This window comes from Platalea leucorodia (assembly GCF_965183815.1).
Source record: "Platalea leucorodia genome assembly, chromosome: 3".
NCBI classification, from domain to species: domain Eukaryota; kingdom Metazoa; phylum Chordata; class Aves; order Pelecaniformes; family Threskiornithidae; genus Platalea; species Platalea leucorodia.
This window is the reverse complement of record NC_138825.1, coordinates 98420680-98440062: the sequence shown is the minus strand read 5'-3', so window position 1 is coordinate 98440062 and position 19383 is coordinate 98420680. Positions and strand designations below refer to the sequence as shown.

General features: G+C 37.3%; 1 protein-coding gene across 1 annotated transcript in view; it reads right to left on the bottom strand.

Moving 5' to 3' along the window:
* EYS (eyes shut homolog) overlaps window positions 1-19383 on the bottom strand; it is a gene marked incomplete at its 5' end in the record, with an annotated part of 904266 nt that overhangs the window by 223794 nt on the left and 661089 nt on the right. The window contains one exon of the mRNA XM_082305491.1: window positions 6391-6620. Coding sequence (XP_082161617.1) covers window positions 6391-6620 — 230 coding nt within the window. The remainder of the gene's footprint in view (window positions 1-6390; window positions 6621-19383) is intronic.

Below are 19383 nucleotides of genomic sequence, written 5' to 3'. Positions count from 1 at the left end.
CTAAAAGGGTTTGAGATGTGGGTTGTTTTTAACTGATAAGCTACACAAATGACTAACCTAGGAACAGAATGGATGGATCCTAATTCAGGATCTGACGTAGCAGAATACCTGCATCCTTAACATGAAGCACATGAATCACACTGATTTCTTACACTTTTACAGTTAAATACATGTAAAGCTTACACGCTCCACTGGATCTGGGACATAATTTCTAAATCAGATGAAAATGTAATATTAAGTTGCATTAAAGCTCAGTTACACTGACACTTGCTTTTGAAGTGGTAAAATTCTACAAAACTCTTCAGGAGGGCAGAAGAAGGATTAGTCAAAAATTGCTTCACCACTTCCTTGTCAATCCAGCTGCTCTTCCCTCAAAATCCTGTTTTCCTTCAATTTCAAAAACACTTCAGCAAATTAACCCACATTAAAATAAAAACCTGATATGTAGTAACTGATCAAACAAGATGGCATCAGATTGGAGATATTTTAGACATCTTCAAAAATGTCTCCATAATTTTGTGAACTAAGAAGGAAAAAAAAAATAGGGACCATATGCTAAGTCCAGGTGACTCTGCAGCTAATGTGGTTACTCACAGACGCAGGGTATTACGAAGGGTTACCAAGTTACACTTCACAAGGTTTGCCTAGCCTCATATCAAAGTGCAAGATTATATCCATGAGTGAAAGTGCAGAGAAGAAAGTTTACATTAATTTAGCGAATTCCTTTTCGCATTGCTCACCAAAATAGTACTTCTGTTGAATTTTGTTGTATCAAACTGTATGGGAATGGCTAGCCATTTTCTATACACAACTTTAAAATTGCTATAATGGCAACTAGTGTATCAAAGCCAATATACACGTTATTTAACTTCCAGCTAAATCCTTGTTTGTTCTTAACAAGTATACCGTGTTCTTAATTTTTTAAGTCATCCTCTAAAAAAACATGCTAACTCTGAAGGGAAAACTTACTACTCTTTTTCAAATCTAACCCAAAAGCTAGAGAGTTCATGTAAAAGTTTTACATACACAAATAAATGCATTTTGTGAGAAATCAATAGGTATCTCGCGAGTTTAGACATTGGCTGTGGTTTATGACATCAAATTAATTATTGAAGTTTATACATAACTCTAAACACATTGTTTTTTTCTGCTCACAGATAAATTATTTCGAAGAAGGACAAAATGGGTGACAGAACACCTGAATTCTGGAAAAACAGAGGACATGGGGTAACAGTATCCTGTTTTTCTTTCTGGGTACCTCAAACTGAGACTTGAACGTGGAGATAAATGCACGGTTGCCCTTTCTCACCCATACTTCTTTATATGATTCCCCCTTCCTCATCCTTCTTTTTGTTGGAAATTGTTCTAAATCATACATACACAGTATAAACATTATTAAGGAGATAAACAGATCTATGAGCTACTGGAGATATGAGATTGTATGCTTCTAAATGTGGCTGAAATCACAGAAATTGGACTAATTACATTTATTTTCAAAACCAAATAAATAAAGACAAAAAACATTGTCAGAGATGAACGTTACTAGCCAATGATGAAAGTTAGAAATGTTTACGTTGGGAACAGTGTCTAGAATAGCTGCTAGTAAAAGAAACCTCTGATACTTGGGGTGATATTATCAAGTATTGCTCAACAAATCAGGAATTCAACAAGTATATCCCAGGGAGCAAATGTAGCAAAGTCTCCAGGTGGGACTGTTGCAAGATAAATGCCTGTAACAGCCTCCCATTTTACTCTGGGTTTTGCAGCTTTGTCAAAGGACCTTGACCTTTAAGTAATGTACAGAATATACACAGGCAACATATCAAATTAAACAGATTTCCTGTTTTTAACACATGACATTTAAATATTCTTTTCATTGAACAATTTATAAAACTTCTACAGAATTTTGGAGACTTTAAAAATGTTAATCTTATAATTAACAGTCAGGGACATACTTTCTTTGCACATGCAAGACAGTGATATTCCAAACCTATCGCTATGAACTTTACAGTAATAGACAACCATCTGCCTTCATGCTAAAGCAGAAGTATTATGTTTTTTTCCACTCGTGTGTAGGGGTTTCACAATGAAGCAGATACAACAGCTTAGCTAATAAAGAATTGTTTCATGGAGGAAAGAACAATACATTTCATATTAAAGGAAAAAAGCTTATTTACCCAGAAAGGAAAAAGAAAAAAGGTAGCTCAGAGTACGCTATTTACCCTTCCCTCTATTCCCTATCTATACAATCCTCCCTTTCTATTGTATGACCTAGCACTCACTGCCCAGTAATAAAGACTAAATTTACATTGGCAGCAAATTTTCTGTGTTGCATTTAAAGTCAGAGCTTTTAAAATAAAGCTTGTAGCAACTTCTCATTTCCAGATAACTTTGGTAATTTGTAGTAAAAAAAAAAAAGGAAAATACTGAAAGCAGTATTAAAGGGAACCGAGGCCTCAGATGGTTGCACATATATGCTTTAGACTAAATCCTCACTTTGTATACTTTGGCATATATCCAATGCTGATATCTTCAATTTGACCAGCAAATACACTGGTTCATATCCATAATTTTCTATTTCCTTAGAAAAATGGACACAGATTTCCACTTTTCAAAATTATCATTTAAGGACATTTCAGATTTCAGAGGTATCTGATACTTTAGAGTAAATACACTACGTATTTAAATAAACTGGTTTGGCCTTATGTATCCATAATGACACTTAGGACTTGAACATATTTCTTGTAAGGGCAGAACAAGCTGCTAGAGTTTATTAGCTAAGGAGAAATTGAATAGGAAAACGCAACATTGCATATAATAAAACGCTATCAAGTTGAACCACATAACTGAGATAATGACATTCCCTTGCTTTCATTCTAGGAGATGGTCATATATGCTGTCAGAAATATACAGTTGTTAGTAAGAAACTATGTGCTGTATCTTAACCTAGACACGAAATAAGTAAATGCACACATTCTAACGAAGCCAAGATGCCTACACAGGGTTTGTATATAAGCCCCTGTGACACGCCATGTTGAGTGTTACTATGTCAGTTGAGTGTACGATATATTTTCTTGCTGAAATTTAGTTAGGTACAAGGTAGATCACGAAGATGATTAAGAAGTACATTTGCTGAAATGGACAGGTGTACGTTACAGCACGATTAAAACAGATCACAGCTATCTTTAAGGAGTCAGGAGACAATTTCCTTGACTGGAACAAAGTTTCTGGATTGCATACTTGATAATTTACTTTCTCCCTTGCAAGTTTTATAGTAAATAATTATAAAATTATTACAGATGCCCTTATCTCCTGTAATTGTAAGTTCTATCCAGAATTCTTGAAGAACTGGTCCCTGAATATCAAAGGTTTATAATGATAGTTCAGTTGGGCAATTTCTGGTCTCATTACACTAAATTATCAATCTTGTTGAAGCTTTAGGATTAAATAAAATCACATTATGCTTCAGTTACTTTTCAGCTGCTAAAGACAGGATACATTGGATCTGCTCCTGATGTATATAAACATGCAATGTGACAGCACATGCCCTGGGTTGTCGCTGCCCCAGTGCGCTGCCGCCGAACCTGTCACATACCACAGCCCTGGCTGACCTGGGAGCGCTAAGCACGAAGCGGGAAGCTGCTCCCTGTATTGACGGTGGGGTTGTAGAGCAGAGCTCTGTGAGAAGAGGAACTCTCTAATTCATCTTCTCCACACAAAAGGAAAAAAGAAGAGAAATGTTCGTCTGCCAGTGCCAGAACTATTAAAAGACATCCTATGCAGAAAAATGGATCATTGTTAAAATCTCATCATTGAGCACGCCTGCAAGTTTCAGCAAAGCAAATGGCACCTCTTCCAATTTTAGAAAAAAAGAAAAGGTATCTCATGGAAACTAGACACTCAACCATTAAAAGGATGATATGATTATACAGCTGAGGGTATATTCTCAAAAGGAGCTACTTGTTTCAGGGTTTTTCTAAAGCTTGCACTCTGATTTTATTGAATGGAATAGTTATCAGTGTGTCTAACGTCGGACGCTTCAGTCCTAATCATCAGAGATTTGGTTACAACTGTGACTTATTGTAATAGTCATAGAATCATAGAAACATAGAATAGTTTGGGTTGGAAGGGATCTTTACAAGTCATCTAGTCCAACCCCCCTGCAATGAGCAGGGACATCTTCAACGAGATCCGGTTGCTCAGAGGGCGACTGGGCCTGTCTGTTTCTTCCAGTGTCACTGCCCACAACTGGAAGGAGTGAGGAAAAAGTCACCCATGCTCCAGATTCCCTTACCAACCGTCCCAAGGCCCTGAAGTCTCTTTTGATAGCCCTTGGACTATGCATTGTGGCTTCATTGCCATATGGAAGAGCATTTGCTTTGCTTTTAATTTGCTCTTCGGGTAGTCATAATTCAGTCATATTTTCACATGATTTTTGAAACAAAGTCACAGAAAGAGAGGGAAGGGGACCCCTTCCTTTACACAGGTAAGATATATATGTGAAATTCCCTTGGAAATGTAGTTGGAAGACAGTCAACTCATCCCATTGTATGAACTCAGCAGGCCTGTACTGGTTAAGCTTCAAAGAAGAAAATGGTTTAGGATGATGTATTTTTGAATGAGCAACTCAAAAAAAGCTGTTTCAGTCGGTGGTCTGGAAGGTACTTCTATCAGAGTCTGTGGCTCAGGGAGGTAAGGACTCAGCCCAGATAATATGATTCAAACATAGATTATACCAGTTTTCATTAAAAACACCAAACTGTAGAAGACTCCTGAAGACTGAGAGATCAACTGCAAGGTAAGACTAGGTCAGAAGAGGGCAGCAATCAGACCCTGGTAGAAGGCACCAGTCCAGGAGTCCAGACAAGGTGTCACCCAACAGAGTGGTTGTGCATATACGCTGATAAGGCGTACTACCACAGGATGTCTATCAAACTCCTTCTTAAATGTAACATAGCTTACTCCTGGAATAACACTGGAAAAAGCCAAAACCTTCTCCCATCCAAAATACTGCAGATGATGCTCATACAAAGGATGCCAACTGCATTCTTTGGAACACAGAATGTAATTCTGGCACATAAAATATATGTAAATAAATAAAACACTTTATGGAAATACTGAAAATACTTCATTGAAACACACATTGAATGGTAACTAAATCTGTTATCTTTGAAGGGGGCCCGCTATTTTAGTTCCACTATTTTATGGTGCAGTTTGCACAGCTGCCATTTATTGAAAGCAAGTGCAAATAGTATGCCCAGATACCAAATGCACAGAAGATATGCACATAATTCAATTTTAACACTGACAATTTGAAAATATATGATTTAATTTATTATAAACTTGGGAAAGGCTGAAAGGTAAAATATTCTCTGATAGCTAAGCAACACGCAACAATTTTTTTTTTTTGAGCTCAGTGTCATTGATTGCTTTCACATATAGTGAGTGTAATGACCTACTTTCAGACAGTAATGGAAGGTGATATTAGCTCAGATATACCAGCAGGCTGGCAAGGGCATTTTTAACTCTAGTTGCCTGTATATCATACCATGGGAAGATCATTAGGAGGATGTTAGTTATATAACCATAATCTAGACAATTTTTTTCTTCTTCTCCTGTACACCAGTAATGCCCTTTAATACTATGAGAATTATCCACTACCATTTATAACCCACTGTACCTTAAAAGTTAAAGAAGTTTTTGAAGCCAGCTATAAAATCTGTCATAAAAAAGAACTTTCTGAAAAGTAGTAATGCAAAATAATTACAATTACTAAACAGAAACCCTAGCAGTTATTGATCAGTTTGTCTTATAGCCTTGATTCTTTTTACAAAGAAACCAGAATTGTTCAAAGAATTATTTTTTATTCAAATTCTAATTAAATTATGTTCATTTGACTAATCTGTGCTTTATGAGCAACAGTAGTACAACAGAAATATAAATGAGCTACAGAGTAAAAAAAGCCTTTTTCAACAAAGGACGAGGCACAGTGGCAAAAAAAACCCCAATCTGTAGAAATGGAAAACATAATCTTTTGAGCAAATCTTCTCCTTATTTTCATGTTAACTTTCTTCTTAACATCCCAGAAATAATATGTCGCATAACATTCATTAACACAGTGCACAACAACTTGCACAAATAATACAATTTTTTTTCATTAACTCAAGTCTGCAACTCTTACTAGTGTGCCTAACTGATATCACCCATCTTACGCTGCAAATAAGCATTACTCTAAATACCTCAATGAATCTAGTCCCGAGTTACCAACAGTAACTGCGACAAAAAGCAGAGGAACATGATTATTATTACCTCTTCCCCTTTTCCTGCTCCAGAGAAGCATAAAAAGACTTGCATTTCACAACTAATACAGAAAGAATGAACCACAAGTACCTTTTTCGCAGAATCGACCACTGAAGTGTAGTGGGCAGTCACACTGAAACGAGGTGGCCCCAGTAGGCAGAGAGAGAGGATGACAAGTCCCTCCGTTATGGCACAGTCCTTCCTGGCATACAGACGGCAACTCAGGGGAGATCTGAGAGGGCACAACTGGCTCAGGCAACTCAGGCACATCCGAAGAAACCATAGAGAATGCTGTTGACAGAGGTGTGGGTACAGGAATCCTGAAAGGGTAGAGACAACATAACAAAACAAAAAATCTTGAGACCTGATTTTGCCACTACACTTCAGCTTCATTTAAAAACAGTAGGGGTTTTGATTAGAAATTCAGATTATATTTAAGAAAATGTGAGTACATTAGTAATTCCCAAATCGAGTCCCCATCCTGAAACCTAGCAAAAAGATAATGAAGGTATTTTTCCCTGTGAGGGAGCAAGAAGTAACCTCCATGCATGTACCACAGTTTGTACATACTCTCATAATTCCTTTTTGGTGGATGTCAACAATGGAGTGATAAATAAATACAGGCTTGTATTATTAAATATTTTATTGCTTGAAGTTACCAAATCTCATAAGGCTATTCTAGAAGACATGACTTCCATCCAAGTAGATTAAGCATGCGTATGCAGAAGGAAAATGCTGTAATACAGCAATAGTGTCTTTTAATTAATAGAAATAACTATATGGGGGGACGGGAGCGAAAGAGAGATGAATGTGTTTCCATTTTTCCCCACAAATTTTCTTATTTAGAATGACATTATCTCTGCCATATGAATTTTTGATCTCTCACATTAACTACTAGACTGATGTGTTAATCAGTTGCCTCCTTTTTAATTACTTCCTATCTCAAAGTTTCTAGAAATTAGTTAGCAATACCACCAGTTTGTCCTAATTATCAATTCTTTTTATTACTGCTTTTTTTTTAACCAGAGAGCCAAACTTCTGACTCACTAAAACCATACAAATTTAAGGCTGCCGATTTACCAACCAGAACAACTTGTGTGCAACACACAAATTACTATGAGCAAATTACTATGGCAAAACAAAAGGAATTAAAAGTCACAAGAAGATTCATGACTATTTAATAAGCTTGCACAATCAAAAATATAGTTTTCACTAAATTTTACATAAGTGATACACTTTTTTTCATTTTATGAAGTTCAAGAGGTTTTGCTTTTTTCCAGAAAGCAGATTCTAATTCTGAAATTTGGCAACAGTAATCTAACAAAATACCTTACTATTTTGTTTCATTGGTAATTTTAAACATTCTGAATATTTTGCTTATATCTTAATGTTCTAAAAAAAAATCATATTAGAGAAAGGGAGACTAGGCTGAACTGAAATGACACTAACATTTTGGCCAAAACAGAACATAGAAATTAAATACCTCATACAATGGTTTATAGGCATCACAGCGAAAGTCTTACTTATTTTGGTGATAATGGTAGTATAAACCGGCTTTACAAGAAATAATATTAAAAAAATCATATATTGGCCCCTGCTGCACCCTCCCCTCTCTCCTCATCACTTGCTCTTTTATCAGCTAACACTTCTGTTTCACCATATTGTAGAGGCTGGAGTAGGTCTTAAAAAGCAGCATTCGAAAGGGATGATGCCTCATGAGAATAGAGTGTGACTGCAGAAGCAAGGTAGATGGGGACATAGCAGTGTGATGGGACACCTTCAGTCTGACTTTGCATTCTCCACTCCAGGCATCTGTCTTCTTAAATCTAGCTTCCAAATTTTTTACATATCCCATTTAGTCATGACAACCTGGAAACTGATTTTAAGAATTTACTTTTTGAAATCCATATTTTAGAAAGTATTAACAAACAAACTTCATAATATTCTAAAAGAAATCAGTATAACGCATCCCAAGTAAGTATGTTGTCTGTAAATGTCACTATCGAAAAATCAGTTCTCTGAATTATCAATACAGCACCTGTACAAAGAAAATGATACATGCTGAGAGGCAGGTAGGGAGGAAAAGAAGCTGGACAGAGGAAGGACAGAAATAATTCAGGACAAAGTAAATATCTAAGGTGACCCAGAGAAAGGCACAGTTATTGAGAAAGGAGCAGAGCCTGGGAAAGAACAAAAGGGACACAGGGCTTATCTGACAGCAAAGAGGAGACAAGCAGAGCAATAATGGTAAGGGAAGCATTAGAAGGGGATACTGAAGCAGGGACGCAGACTGCATCCAAAACATAAGACAGCCAAAACACACACACTATGGTCGTTAGAAATGAGGATACGGGGCTTTCAAGGCAGTTAAAAGCCATCCACTTTATGTGAGAGAAAAGCATGCAAAAAGATGGCAGACAACAAGAAGGCTGAAAACAAATCCCTAAAAGATTTTGGAGACTGAGGACTTGCTGATAAGATGCTTGGAATTCTAAGAAAATAAGTGACTTCCTGTTTATTTCCATTTACATGAATAGAATAACAACATTTCCATTTATATGAATAGAATTACAACAAAGAAATTGCTGGGTTTATAACCATCCTTTTCTCTTAAGGGAAATAACAAACATGATCTTCATATGGGCTATTCCATTCAGAGCAGTATTAAGAGTGCACTAACGTGTGTGCTCTCTTCTACCAGGCTAGCACAGCGAATTGAAAATGCTTAGTCACCTGCTGCTGAGATTACAACACTGATTAAAAAAAAAAATTAAAATCTTCATTTTCTCCCCAAATATAACCTAAATGTTCAAGAAACTCTGAACTAATAGTAGGCTTACATAAAGAATCAGATATTTACAGGAGAAATTTGCTGGGAGCTATTACTGGGATTTGGGGTTGATTTTTTTGTTCCTCCTGAAAAGTAACCAACAACAAAAACTAAATAAAACTTGGGGCGTAAACTAAGCTCTCACTGCTAGCTATTAGAAAGACCATTTCTCTAATGACAGATAAGCCTGTAGATGACCATTCCAAAATTTATTCCTCTGACTCTAGTCACAGCTACTGTCAGTGGTAAAATACCGAACAAGAGCGATATCTGCCTGACTGGCAAACCGTGCATTCTGGTGTCCACTGGAAGCACTGATTTCCAGCTGTGGAAGTTTCCCATCCCCTTTCTGGCGGGAAGCTACTGTTTTTCTCTAAAATAGAATCACAGGAGTGTGCTTCAAATGAAATTTTATGAGCGCAAGTAATGCAGCCTCGCTTCATTTTTTGGTTGACATTCTAATCCACGGAGAAGAAAGAAAGGAAATCTCCTTGGCAGGTTGATTTCTCCCCGGTTCATTTGCTAGTCTTTCACAAGGTGTCAGCCTTTGCCGTGGTGTTCTGGATGTTTTGCTTCTAGATGGTGCCTGACTGCTTACGTGCCAGCACCGCTTCCAGGCGCCCTGCGGCTCGCTGCCTTACCGCAAAAGCGGAGAAGAGTTTGCCTGGGCTGGTTAGTGGGGAAACGTCTGCAGCTGCACTCACAAGCCATCCAAGCTGCTGCTGTGAATAAGCAATGACCTCGGCTCAACGCAGTTTAACTAAAACATTTATTTGAATAAACACCTGGGAAGCGTTTAAAGTAATTTAGTAATTGAGGTGTTAGAAGTTTTGACAAAGCGTATCAAAAATAAATCAGGCAAAACTTGATTCACTGGTACTACACAACAAGGCCACAATTTTCTGTTTTTTTTTCTTTTCAATTTCCCAGCCTGTCACGGCCTCCCAGGTCAATAATGCACACGAAGATCTTCTAACTTGCTGCAAGCATCAACACATTGTGTTTAATCCTAAGATGACCTCAAACAGCTGACTTTTAGAGGCCTGTAACCTTGTATTTCATGGCTGAGTGCATGTAAGTTTGAAATGCTTGTCTAAATATAGATGTTAGTGCAATTTGAAGTCTTGTTTATTTTATACTACATTCTTTACCACTGAAGGAGATGTATGATCAACTCAATAGCAGGAATATAGCACTTAGGGACCATGTTCGCTGTTAAACCAAAAGCACACATAGCCTAACCAACTGTGCTTCCCGCTCCCCTACGCTCTCCTCTTTTCAAAAAGAGCCTGAAACTATTAGTGTGGGCAGTTAGAGGCACTGCGGATTAAAAAGTTAACAAAAGTCCCTCGCTGGGGACTGAGCTGGTTGTTGCTGGTTTAATACCTGCAATGGGGCCAGTGATCGGGGCTGAGACAGATGGGACTGTTTGGCCTGGAAAAGGGAAGGCTCAGGGGGATCTTGTAAATTTGTATGAATACCTGAGGGGGAGGGGAGGGGAAAAGATGGAGCCAGACTCTTCTTGCAGGTGGCCAGTGAAAGGACATGGTGCAATGGACACAAACCGAAATACAAGAAATTCCACCTAAGTATAAGAAAAAAACCCCTTTTTTTGGCAGGGCTGATCTATCTGTATAATGGACTTCAAACTGAGACCTGCAAAGAGAGCAGACTTGTCCCCAAAGTAATTCATTATCAGGTTGATGGCAGCCATGTCTGCAGAAGCACTCTGACACTTTTCCAGGAAGCAGGTTGATGAGACATGCAATGGCACGAGGGTCCCAATGATATGATAACATCACCACTGCCTATATCTTCTGGTACTTACGCACTTAACATTTTATTACTGAAGTAATGGATTTAGCCTTATCTGATATGAGTGCGATAAGGAAGTTTGTATTTTTAGCTTGTCAATAAAGTAATTTGTGCTGGGAAGCAACTGCTTTTATTTGCAATTTTCTTCGGTGGAGAAGTATGTACATGCCATTTTTCTTAGGTTGTGACAGAATACTATTTTAAGCACATGTTTTAGATTTTGGAGCCAAAAGAAAGATTTTTCAAGGACATTAGCATGCATGATAGAATATAATTTCAAAAACCTTATGAAACTGAAAACAATGGCACTTTATGGAAATGTTGGTTTAAACAGGAATAAAAAACTAGTACCTTGCACGTAATTTGGCAAGAATGAACAAAGCCTTTTACAGGCTGTTTATTTCACTGTTCACAACCATATCAAGAATAATACTTTAAGTAGCATTTCACTGATTTCAATGAATCCGCAGAACAGTGTATCTGCACACTTACTCTACTGGAGAAACCACTTAAATCACTCGACACGGTAATTGAGAAAACAATTTAAGAGATTACAAGAGAGGGATTATTTTTGTTCAGCAGTTTATATCTGAATCTTATTTCCTCACCCATCCCAGTTTTTGTTTGATTTGGAAGAATCAGGTGTCTGTTTTCCTAATAGAGATGACTTATGATCTGGCATATCTCTTTAAAAAACTCAGTTCTCAATGTATGTTCCAGGCTATGAGCCCAGCTTCTCCCTCCTACTAGGCACAACATTCAGTAGCAGAACTCAGTGATCCTGTAGTTGCAGCTTTCCATTTAAAAATTCGCAGTTGGTATAACATCATTTGCAACTGCTTTTGCGCACACAGCATCTCATTTAATGGTGCAAACTCTTAGCAATGCAAATAATATATTCGATTTACAATGCAGCTGAGGATGTGAGAATGCAATTAACAGATATAATGAGGTTTATGAAAGCTTCGTTTACAAATCCAAAGCAAAAATCATGAACTCCAGGATGCATAGCAGTGCCAGGTGTGGGAAGAAACGTCAGGTATGGAAAGAGAGATGAAAGGGGAAAGAGGAAAAGGGACTACATGTGCTACGAGGCATATTCCTGTTCTGTTTGCTTTAAAGCACATAGATTCCACAGACTTTACAACAGATAAATAAGTTGATGTGACACAGAATTTGTAGCAACAATACTTTATGGTGAAAGTGTAATAGCAAAAGCCTTCCTAAACAAGACATTAAAGCGAGTCTTCCTTAGATGGATCTTTCTTAGATGATATTTGAAAAAAACCCTCTTAGTCCCTAAATTGACAAATAATGGTTTTGCTAGAACCGAATTTCTGTACCAAATCCAGTCCTCTTTTTACTTGGCTTGCTTGCAGAAGTGAGTGAGTGTTGAATCTCTCAGTTGTTCACGCTGATCTTTACTTTGGCTTGGTTTTCCTGCTTCATAGCCTTCCCCATCCTCCCTTTCAAGCCCCTCAATGTTCTGTCATCCAAACATTAAACTCAAAAAAAGGCAAGCAATCAAAACTACTGAGCACTGAGTGGACCAATGTGCAAATCTTAAACTTTCTGAAGTTTAAGCAAATCTCGAATCTGTCTGAACTTCAGCTTTCTCTTTTACATTTACTCAATACTCACAGTTAGAAAACCTCTTCCCAGTTTCATCTTAGCTGCCGTTTAGAAAAACAGCACTTGAAATGCCTGAGTACTGCATCTTTCTGCTGATTTATGCAACTACTTTTGTTTCTTGAAACTAGTGGTTTTGAACTGGAAAAATAATACTTTCATTCCCTCCTTGAAGATTCTCTCAGCAGATCAGAAATGTTATTTTTTTAACATGGCACTGTACTTGTCCTTCTGAAGAGCCTCTGCAAGATTAGAATATAATGATTCTGTCCCAGTCCTCAATGGCTGAGTAAATTGTCCTGGGTAACTTGAGTTCCTGTAACAGAGATGCCGTGAGAACTGTCTAAAAAATCACAATTCCAGAATGGAGTCACTAGTGTTTATCAGAGCTTCAAGGGCTAAAGACATTCTTCCACTTCAATGATGCCATCCATAATTTAGACTCCAAAATGGAAGATCTACCTATGAAATATTAACGCACAATGTGTCTGTGAGGGATAAAGGAGAATCACTTCTAGATCCTCAATATGAAATTGTTTTCCTAAGTAATAATTCATCTCAGGCAAGGCTTCTGCATTGTAATTCTCAGGACTATAGTACCCAAGCCTTTGGTCTTTGCTCACAGTGAAGATTCTCTGGATGGCTAGAGCCCTGCCTCTCCAAGAAAGAAAATGAAATGCTTCAAGAGGTGGATACAGCAGAAAAATCCAAGTCTGTACCCAGATGAATATTCTAACGCAAGGGATGGGGAACCATATGCAAACACTTTTCCTTTCTCCAGTCAACCCAATGAATGCTTGTTCCATGCAGGACAGAACAGACCAAGGGACTGGTCTGGGGAGTTCTTACAGAACTTCTGGTAGCAGGCTGGCAAGTTTATAATTCCATCAAGCTGAGGACACAAATGAAGTCAAGTGTCTGATAAACCAGAACAGTGTTCTTACCATTGATCTAAAGAACAAAAAGTGAAAGCAGGTATCTGTGACCATAGGATACATCTTATACGGTCTCATCTCAATTTCTTCTGGGCATGCATAGTAGATCTTGCCCTCTGTGAGATAGATACACTTTTTAAGGATGAGTAGAGGCATTCTCAGACCCTAACAGGAGTGAGGGGGACTCTCAAGAAAATGAAGGTCCTTCTAGAAATGCATGGAAACACACACTTTGGCAGACTGGAACTTCAATGCACCCTGATTATATTACAGATAAAATGCAGTTTTGAGAGTACTGTGTTTTTAGGTGCCTCACATAAGAATAGTTTAGGCATCTAAATAATTTTCAGAGAGTCCTTAATCTTTTTTTGCATTTGTTTTCCCATGTACTGAAAATAGTTCTTGCCTACATAATAGAAGTAGGGAAGGCCTACATTGCTTTATAAATATTAATTAAGATTGCTGAATAGAAAGCATTTTGCTATTCAAAGGCTGTGTGACTGGAGAGAGATGGGAATATAAAAAGGCATTCTGTATCACACACTTGAAATTACCATGAGAGCTGGCTTGCAAGCAAGATGAGACAGACATGTAGAAATCATTAGTACAGAAAGAGTTAAAAATGCAGAGTACTGTTGTGTATTATCTACTCTTTCTTCCAGACTTAATTTCTAATTATATCTTAATGCTGGAGATGGCTGGCATGCATAAACACAAACATCATTTATTCATCAGTAATCTGGCATTTAATTAAAATATTACTGCATTCTCATCGAGTGCATATGGAAGAATGTTGTAAATATGACAGGTCAAAAATTTCCTGTGATATTAACAGATAGAGTAAAAAAATATACTACTGAAACCTTCCTAAATAGCATTTTACAGGGTAACAGATAAGGAACTAAAATAATAGGCCTTTATGTACATTCTTTCTATGAGGAAAAAAATTATTTTAGAGTCAATAAAGCACGTGCCACAGATGAGAGAGTAAACAACAGCCCATAGTGGATCTGATACTTAACAACCAACAAGATTAGAGCTTTCACCCTGCTTCATTATCTCACACACTCCCTCATGCCCTCACTCCACCCCATGCCCCGTTATGTTCACTGGGTCTCCACTTTCCTTCCCAACAGGGAGGCTGCTGTTGGTCTGGGAAGCTCAGGTGGAAAGTCATGTTGATTCACACTGAGCTGCTACTCATAGTAGCTGGTCTTGACTGTTACCAGCCACGGTCCCTGTGCGTCCCCTGGTATTCATCTCCATATTAGTATGAAATGACTGTAAGGGTACACTAAACAAAGTTATGTTATGTTCTTATTAATGGGATTTTCCTAAAGCAAAGTTGTTAAATGCTAGGATACAAAATATTTTTCTTTCACGTAACTGGAAAACTATTTGAATTTTGGCCACACTGTGTTTTTGTAGTGAGCACTCTCACTTTACTTGAGAGTGAACAAATAGTGTAACAATGACAATGACAGCAGCAAGAACAATCAATAACAAAGTAATTAAAATGCTCAGTACTTATGACCTCATGTTCAATCTCTTTTCAATTCCAAATTCTCCAACACATCAAAACACGACCCAAAATAGCCTTTTCCCTCCTAAATATCTGAAGAAACTTCATCTGCCAATAAAACTCTTAGGGCAGAATTCATTTCATCAAACATTATCTGCCTAAGAGTTTGGAAACCTGCCTGAGCCGATCACCTTGGTTCTCCCTGTAGACAATCTATATACAGAGAGAGGCATCTCCAGTTCATCCATTTGTAAGACAGGTGACCGCCTTTCTCCATTGAGTACAGATGGAACTGAACAAATAAACTGTGACGAGTGAGGATGAATTCCTACTTCTACATACTATGTCACACTTAAAATCATGCATGTTTTGATTAGATAACTGAAAAACATCCTGAACCATTTTTAGGTATTCAAAACATTTGCTAAAAGCATTCCCTATGAATCGCATACCTTTACAGCAAAGGGTAGAGCTTACTTTAACCTGTTACAACCTAAAGCGATCTTTCTAAACCTTTAAGAGATTTAAGTTTGCAGTGAAGAGATTGATATGACTTTAACATTAGCAAGAGAATGTGATACTCGTTTAGCAAAATCTTAAAACATGGAGAGATAGTAACAGGCAGCATTATCAAGACTGCAACTGAGAAGTGTTATTATTAGTGTGAACAACTGGAAGAAAAGCATAACAGTTCACAGACAAGAAATAAGGAGAGGAAATTCCAGATGCCTTGTCAGCAGATTTCTGTCTTTCCTTTCAGCTTGCAGAACAGTACTCAAAACTGTCTGCATAGGAATCAAGATCAAATGCAGCAGAAGAACAACATGCCACTGTGTTGCACTAAACTATTCAGTTTTGGTTAGGACTAGGAATAATTAAGGAGCTGCCTTTTCTCGACCTGGATTACTGTGCTGGTTTTGGCTGGGATAGAGTTAATTTTCTTCATAGTAGCTGGTATGGGGCTATGTTTTGGATTTGTGCTGGAAAGAGTGTTGACAACACAGGGATGTTTTAGTTACTGCTGAGCAGTGCTCACACAGAGTCAAGGTCTTTTCTGCTTCTCACCCCACCCCACCAGTGAGCAGGCTGGGGGTGCACAAGAAGCTGGGAGGGGACACAGCTGGGACAGCTGACCCCAAGTGACCAAAGGGCTATTCCGTACCATATGACATCATGCTCAGCATATAAAGCTGGGGGATGGAGAAGGAAGGGGGGGATGTTCAGAGTGATGGCGCTTTGTCTTCCCAAGTAACCATTACATGTGATGGAGCCCTGCTTTCCTGGAGATGGCTGAACACCTGCCTGCCAGTGGGGAGCAGTGAATGAATTCCTTGGTTTGCTTTAATTGCAGGCACAGTTTTTGCTTTACCTATTAAACCCACGAGTTTTCTCACTTTTACCCTTCCGTTTCTCTCCCCCATCTCCCGCTGCAGGGGAGTGAGCGAGTGACTGTGTGGTGCTTAGTTGCCAGCTGGGGTTAAACCACGACAGTGGTTTCTTAACAGAGAAATGCTAAAAATGGATTATTCATACCCTCCCATCTTCTTATCAGCCCAAAGGCTGTGACATGGCAAGATCATAGGGAGGCAGAGAACATATTAAATTAAAAGTATGTTATATTGAAATCATCAGGTGGTCAACGTATTTGAGAGTAACATTTGAATAAGTCGATATTTTGTACCTATTGATCCTAACAGCATTTGGTTATCTATCTCAAACACTACCTGAACCCAAACGTTATGTCATTGGAGGTTTAATTACCTGGTTATGATTTGGAACTAGGCAATACAGTTGCCAAAAGTCATTGATCTTTCCAACTACAAAACAAGTTTCAAAGCAAGAGACAAAGAAAGAGAAACCTGAGGCAAAACTGGGAGAATATTCTCAATGGCAGAGTGAGTGAATACTTCTCATTGTTACCTTCAAATTGCACTATATTTTTCTGCCATTCTTTCTTCAGCAACTTTTAGTCATGAAGGGCACCTATATTTCAGGCATCGATATTAGCAATTTAGTAGGGTCATTATCTCAAAGCAGGTCAGATTTAAGCATATCAGCCAAATCCTCATCACCATATCAACAAAACAGCTTTTTATGAAAGCTATCATCTGAACACAATCAGGAGGTTCAAAGATATAAGAGATTACTTTGTTGTGCTTACCTTCTTTCTTTTTTTTTTTTATTTACTTTCTTGGTTTCCTTGTGAAAAATTTAGACAACTCATTTAGAATTCAAAATTCAAAATATCTAACATTTTGATTTGAGCTTCAGAAAGCTGGTCTGGAGCATATATAGCTCAACAAGTTCTTGCATAGCATAGAGACAGGTGGTTTTTTGAAGTTCAACTCATTTATGTTCACATCGTCTTTTGACACTGCTTGTAATTTTAACAGCTCAGGGTTTTATGAGCTGAAATCTTTCCTTCTCCCCATACATAGACAAATTACTTAAGATTTCTACTATTGCTATGACCAACCACTGCTGCCTTTAAACTTCAGAGCTTCAAAAGAAATCCTCAAACCCATAACTAATATTGTTTCTAGAAATTTACCAATGATTTGAGAAAGATTTGAGTAGAAGCTGAAGGAGAAGACATAAAACCCAAACTTATCTTTACATTATATGCGTGATTTTGAGTGAACTGTCAAAACTATACATGAATACCTACTGCAGTTTTGCACAGATGAAGCAGTGATTTCTGTATATTCTGAACATCCTACACATTACAGAATTTGATCTTCCGAGAGCCAGACTTTCTTTTTGTAACTGTTAATTTTAAAGTTTACACATATATTCTGAATTGCTTATGCTTCTGGTTTCTGCTTTTCATATGCCATGCTTTTTTAAGAAAAAAAAAAAAAAAGGATTTTTTAATTCTCACAAATGTATCAAGATCTGTCTTGATTTTTGGGTTAAATTTCTGAAGCATTTTCTCTTTACCCAAGAGCTGCGATTTCACTTTTAAAAAAGGAAGGAGAGAAAATGAAAGGATACAACAGGATTTAAAGCTGTTCCTTTTCTGAATAGTTACTTCAACAAAGATCAATAGCATATTTTTTTAAACGTTATACTAGCGTTTCAAGACTGCAGGGGGCACTGATGCACTGTATATGTACAGTACTGCAGAGCAAGAGTCAGACAGGTTATGATTAAACAGTCATGCAGGTTACAGATAAAGAAAAAACGCATAAACTATTAATAATCAATTTAGGTTTTGAGAAATTAGGTAATTGTAAAATATTTATGTGCATTTTGTAGAGGAATTAATGTTTCTTTTACTGGTAAATATATTTGTTTTTCTGCTGCAATCAAGTATTGTAGGGATAAGACTGTTTTCTTAACTTTATAACCAAGGTCCCTTGAAGGATGATATATCTTTCTAGTATTGCATTACTTAATATTACAGCCTTAAAAAAACAATCCCCATTCCCTGTAGAAAATAAAATTTTGCTTAGCAGCTCCCCAGAGAAGCCCATTTATTGGCTGTTGATAATAACTTGTTTATACATTAATCAGCCAATACAGACACTATCTGATTCACAGCCTCATTTACGTAAGAACATATTACAGTAAGAAATAATTATATATTTTAAGAAATAATTATATATTTTATCAGTTTATTCAATATTTTCTATTTTAGGGTCCAAGAGTGATGGCATCTAAGATGTAGAGATTTCCTGGTAATAAGAACGTATGACAATTTATCACTTAGCAACATAGGTTAGACACGCAACCATGCCTGCATCATCTATTTTATATTCAGTACTACTTATTTACGGTTTATTTCCTTTATGCACATAATTCCTTTCTTTTTTTTTTTTTTTAAATGCACCTTACATCAGTTTCATGTCTTCTGTTTATCTCAGACCTTCATATTTCCTGCAGTTACAACTGTACTAAGCCTAATAAGTTATAGCTGTCTAGACAATCCTTCCTAGAAATACACGCAGTCTAATTTTAACACAGCAACACATGAAGAAGCCACCACTTCAACTGGTAGTTTGTACCAATTATAATCATCATTACAGTTACAGCTTTTTTGGTTTATTACCAATTCAGATGTTCTGGTTACAGCTTTCAGCCCTTGGTTTTAACATGCTGGTCTCTGCTGAGCTAAAGAAACCTTTTCTGTGTCCAGTGTTTCTTCTCATTAAACATATGCGCTATCTTCGTATATGCTATAATCACCTCAGACATATTTAAAAAAAAAAACCAGAGAGACTGAATTCCTAAAGTATCTTTCTGCATACCTCTTTTTTAAAAAAAAAAAATCACCAATTTATTTGAGGATTTTTTAATTATAACTTTCATCTGTTGTACTTTTTAGGTACTGCTCCAGTGCACACCAGTAT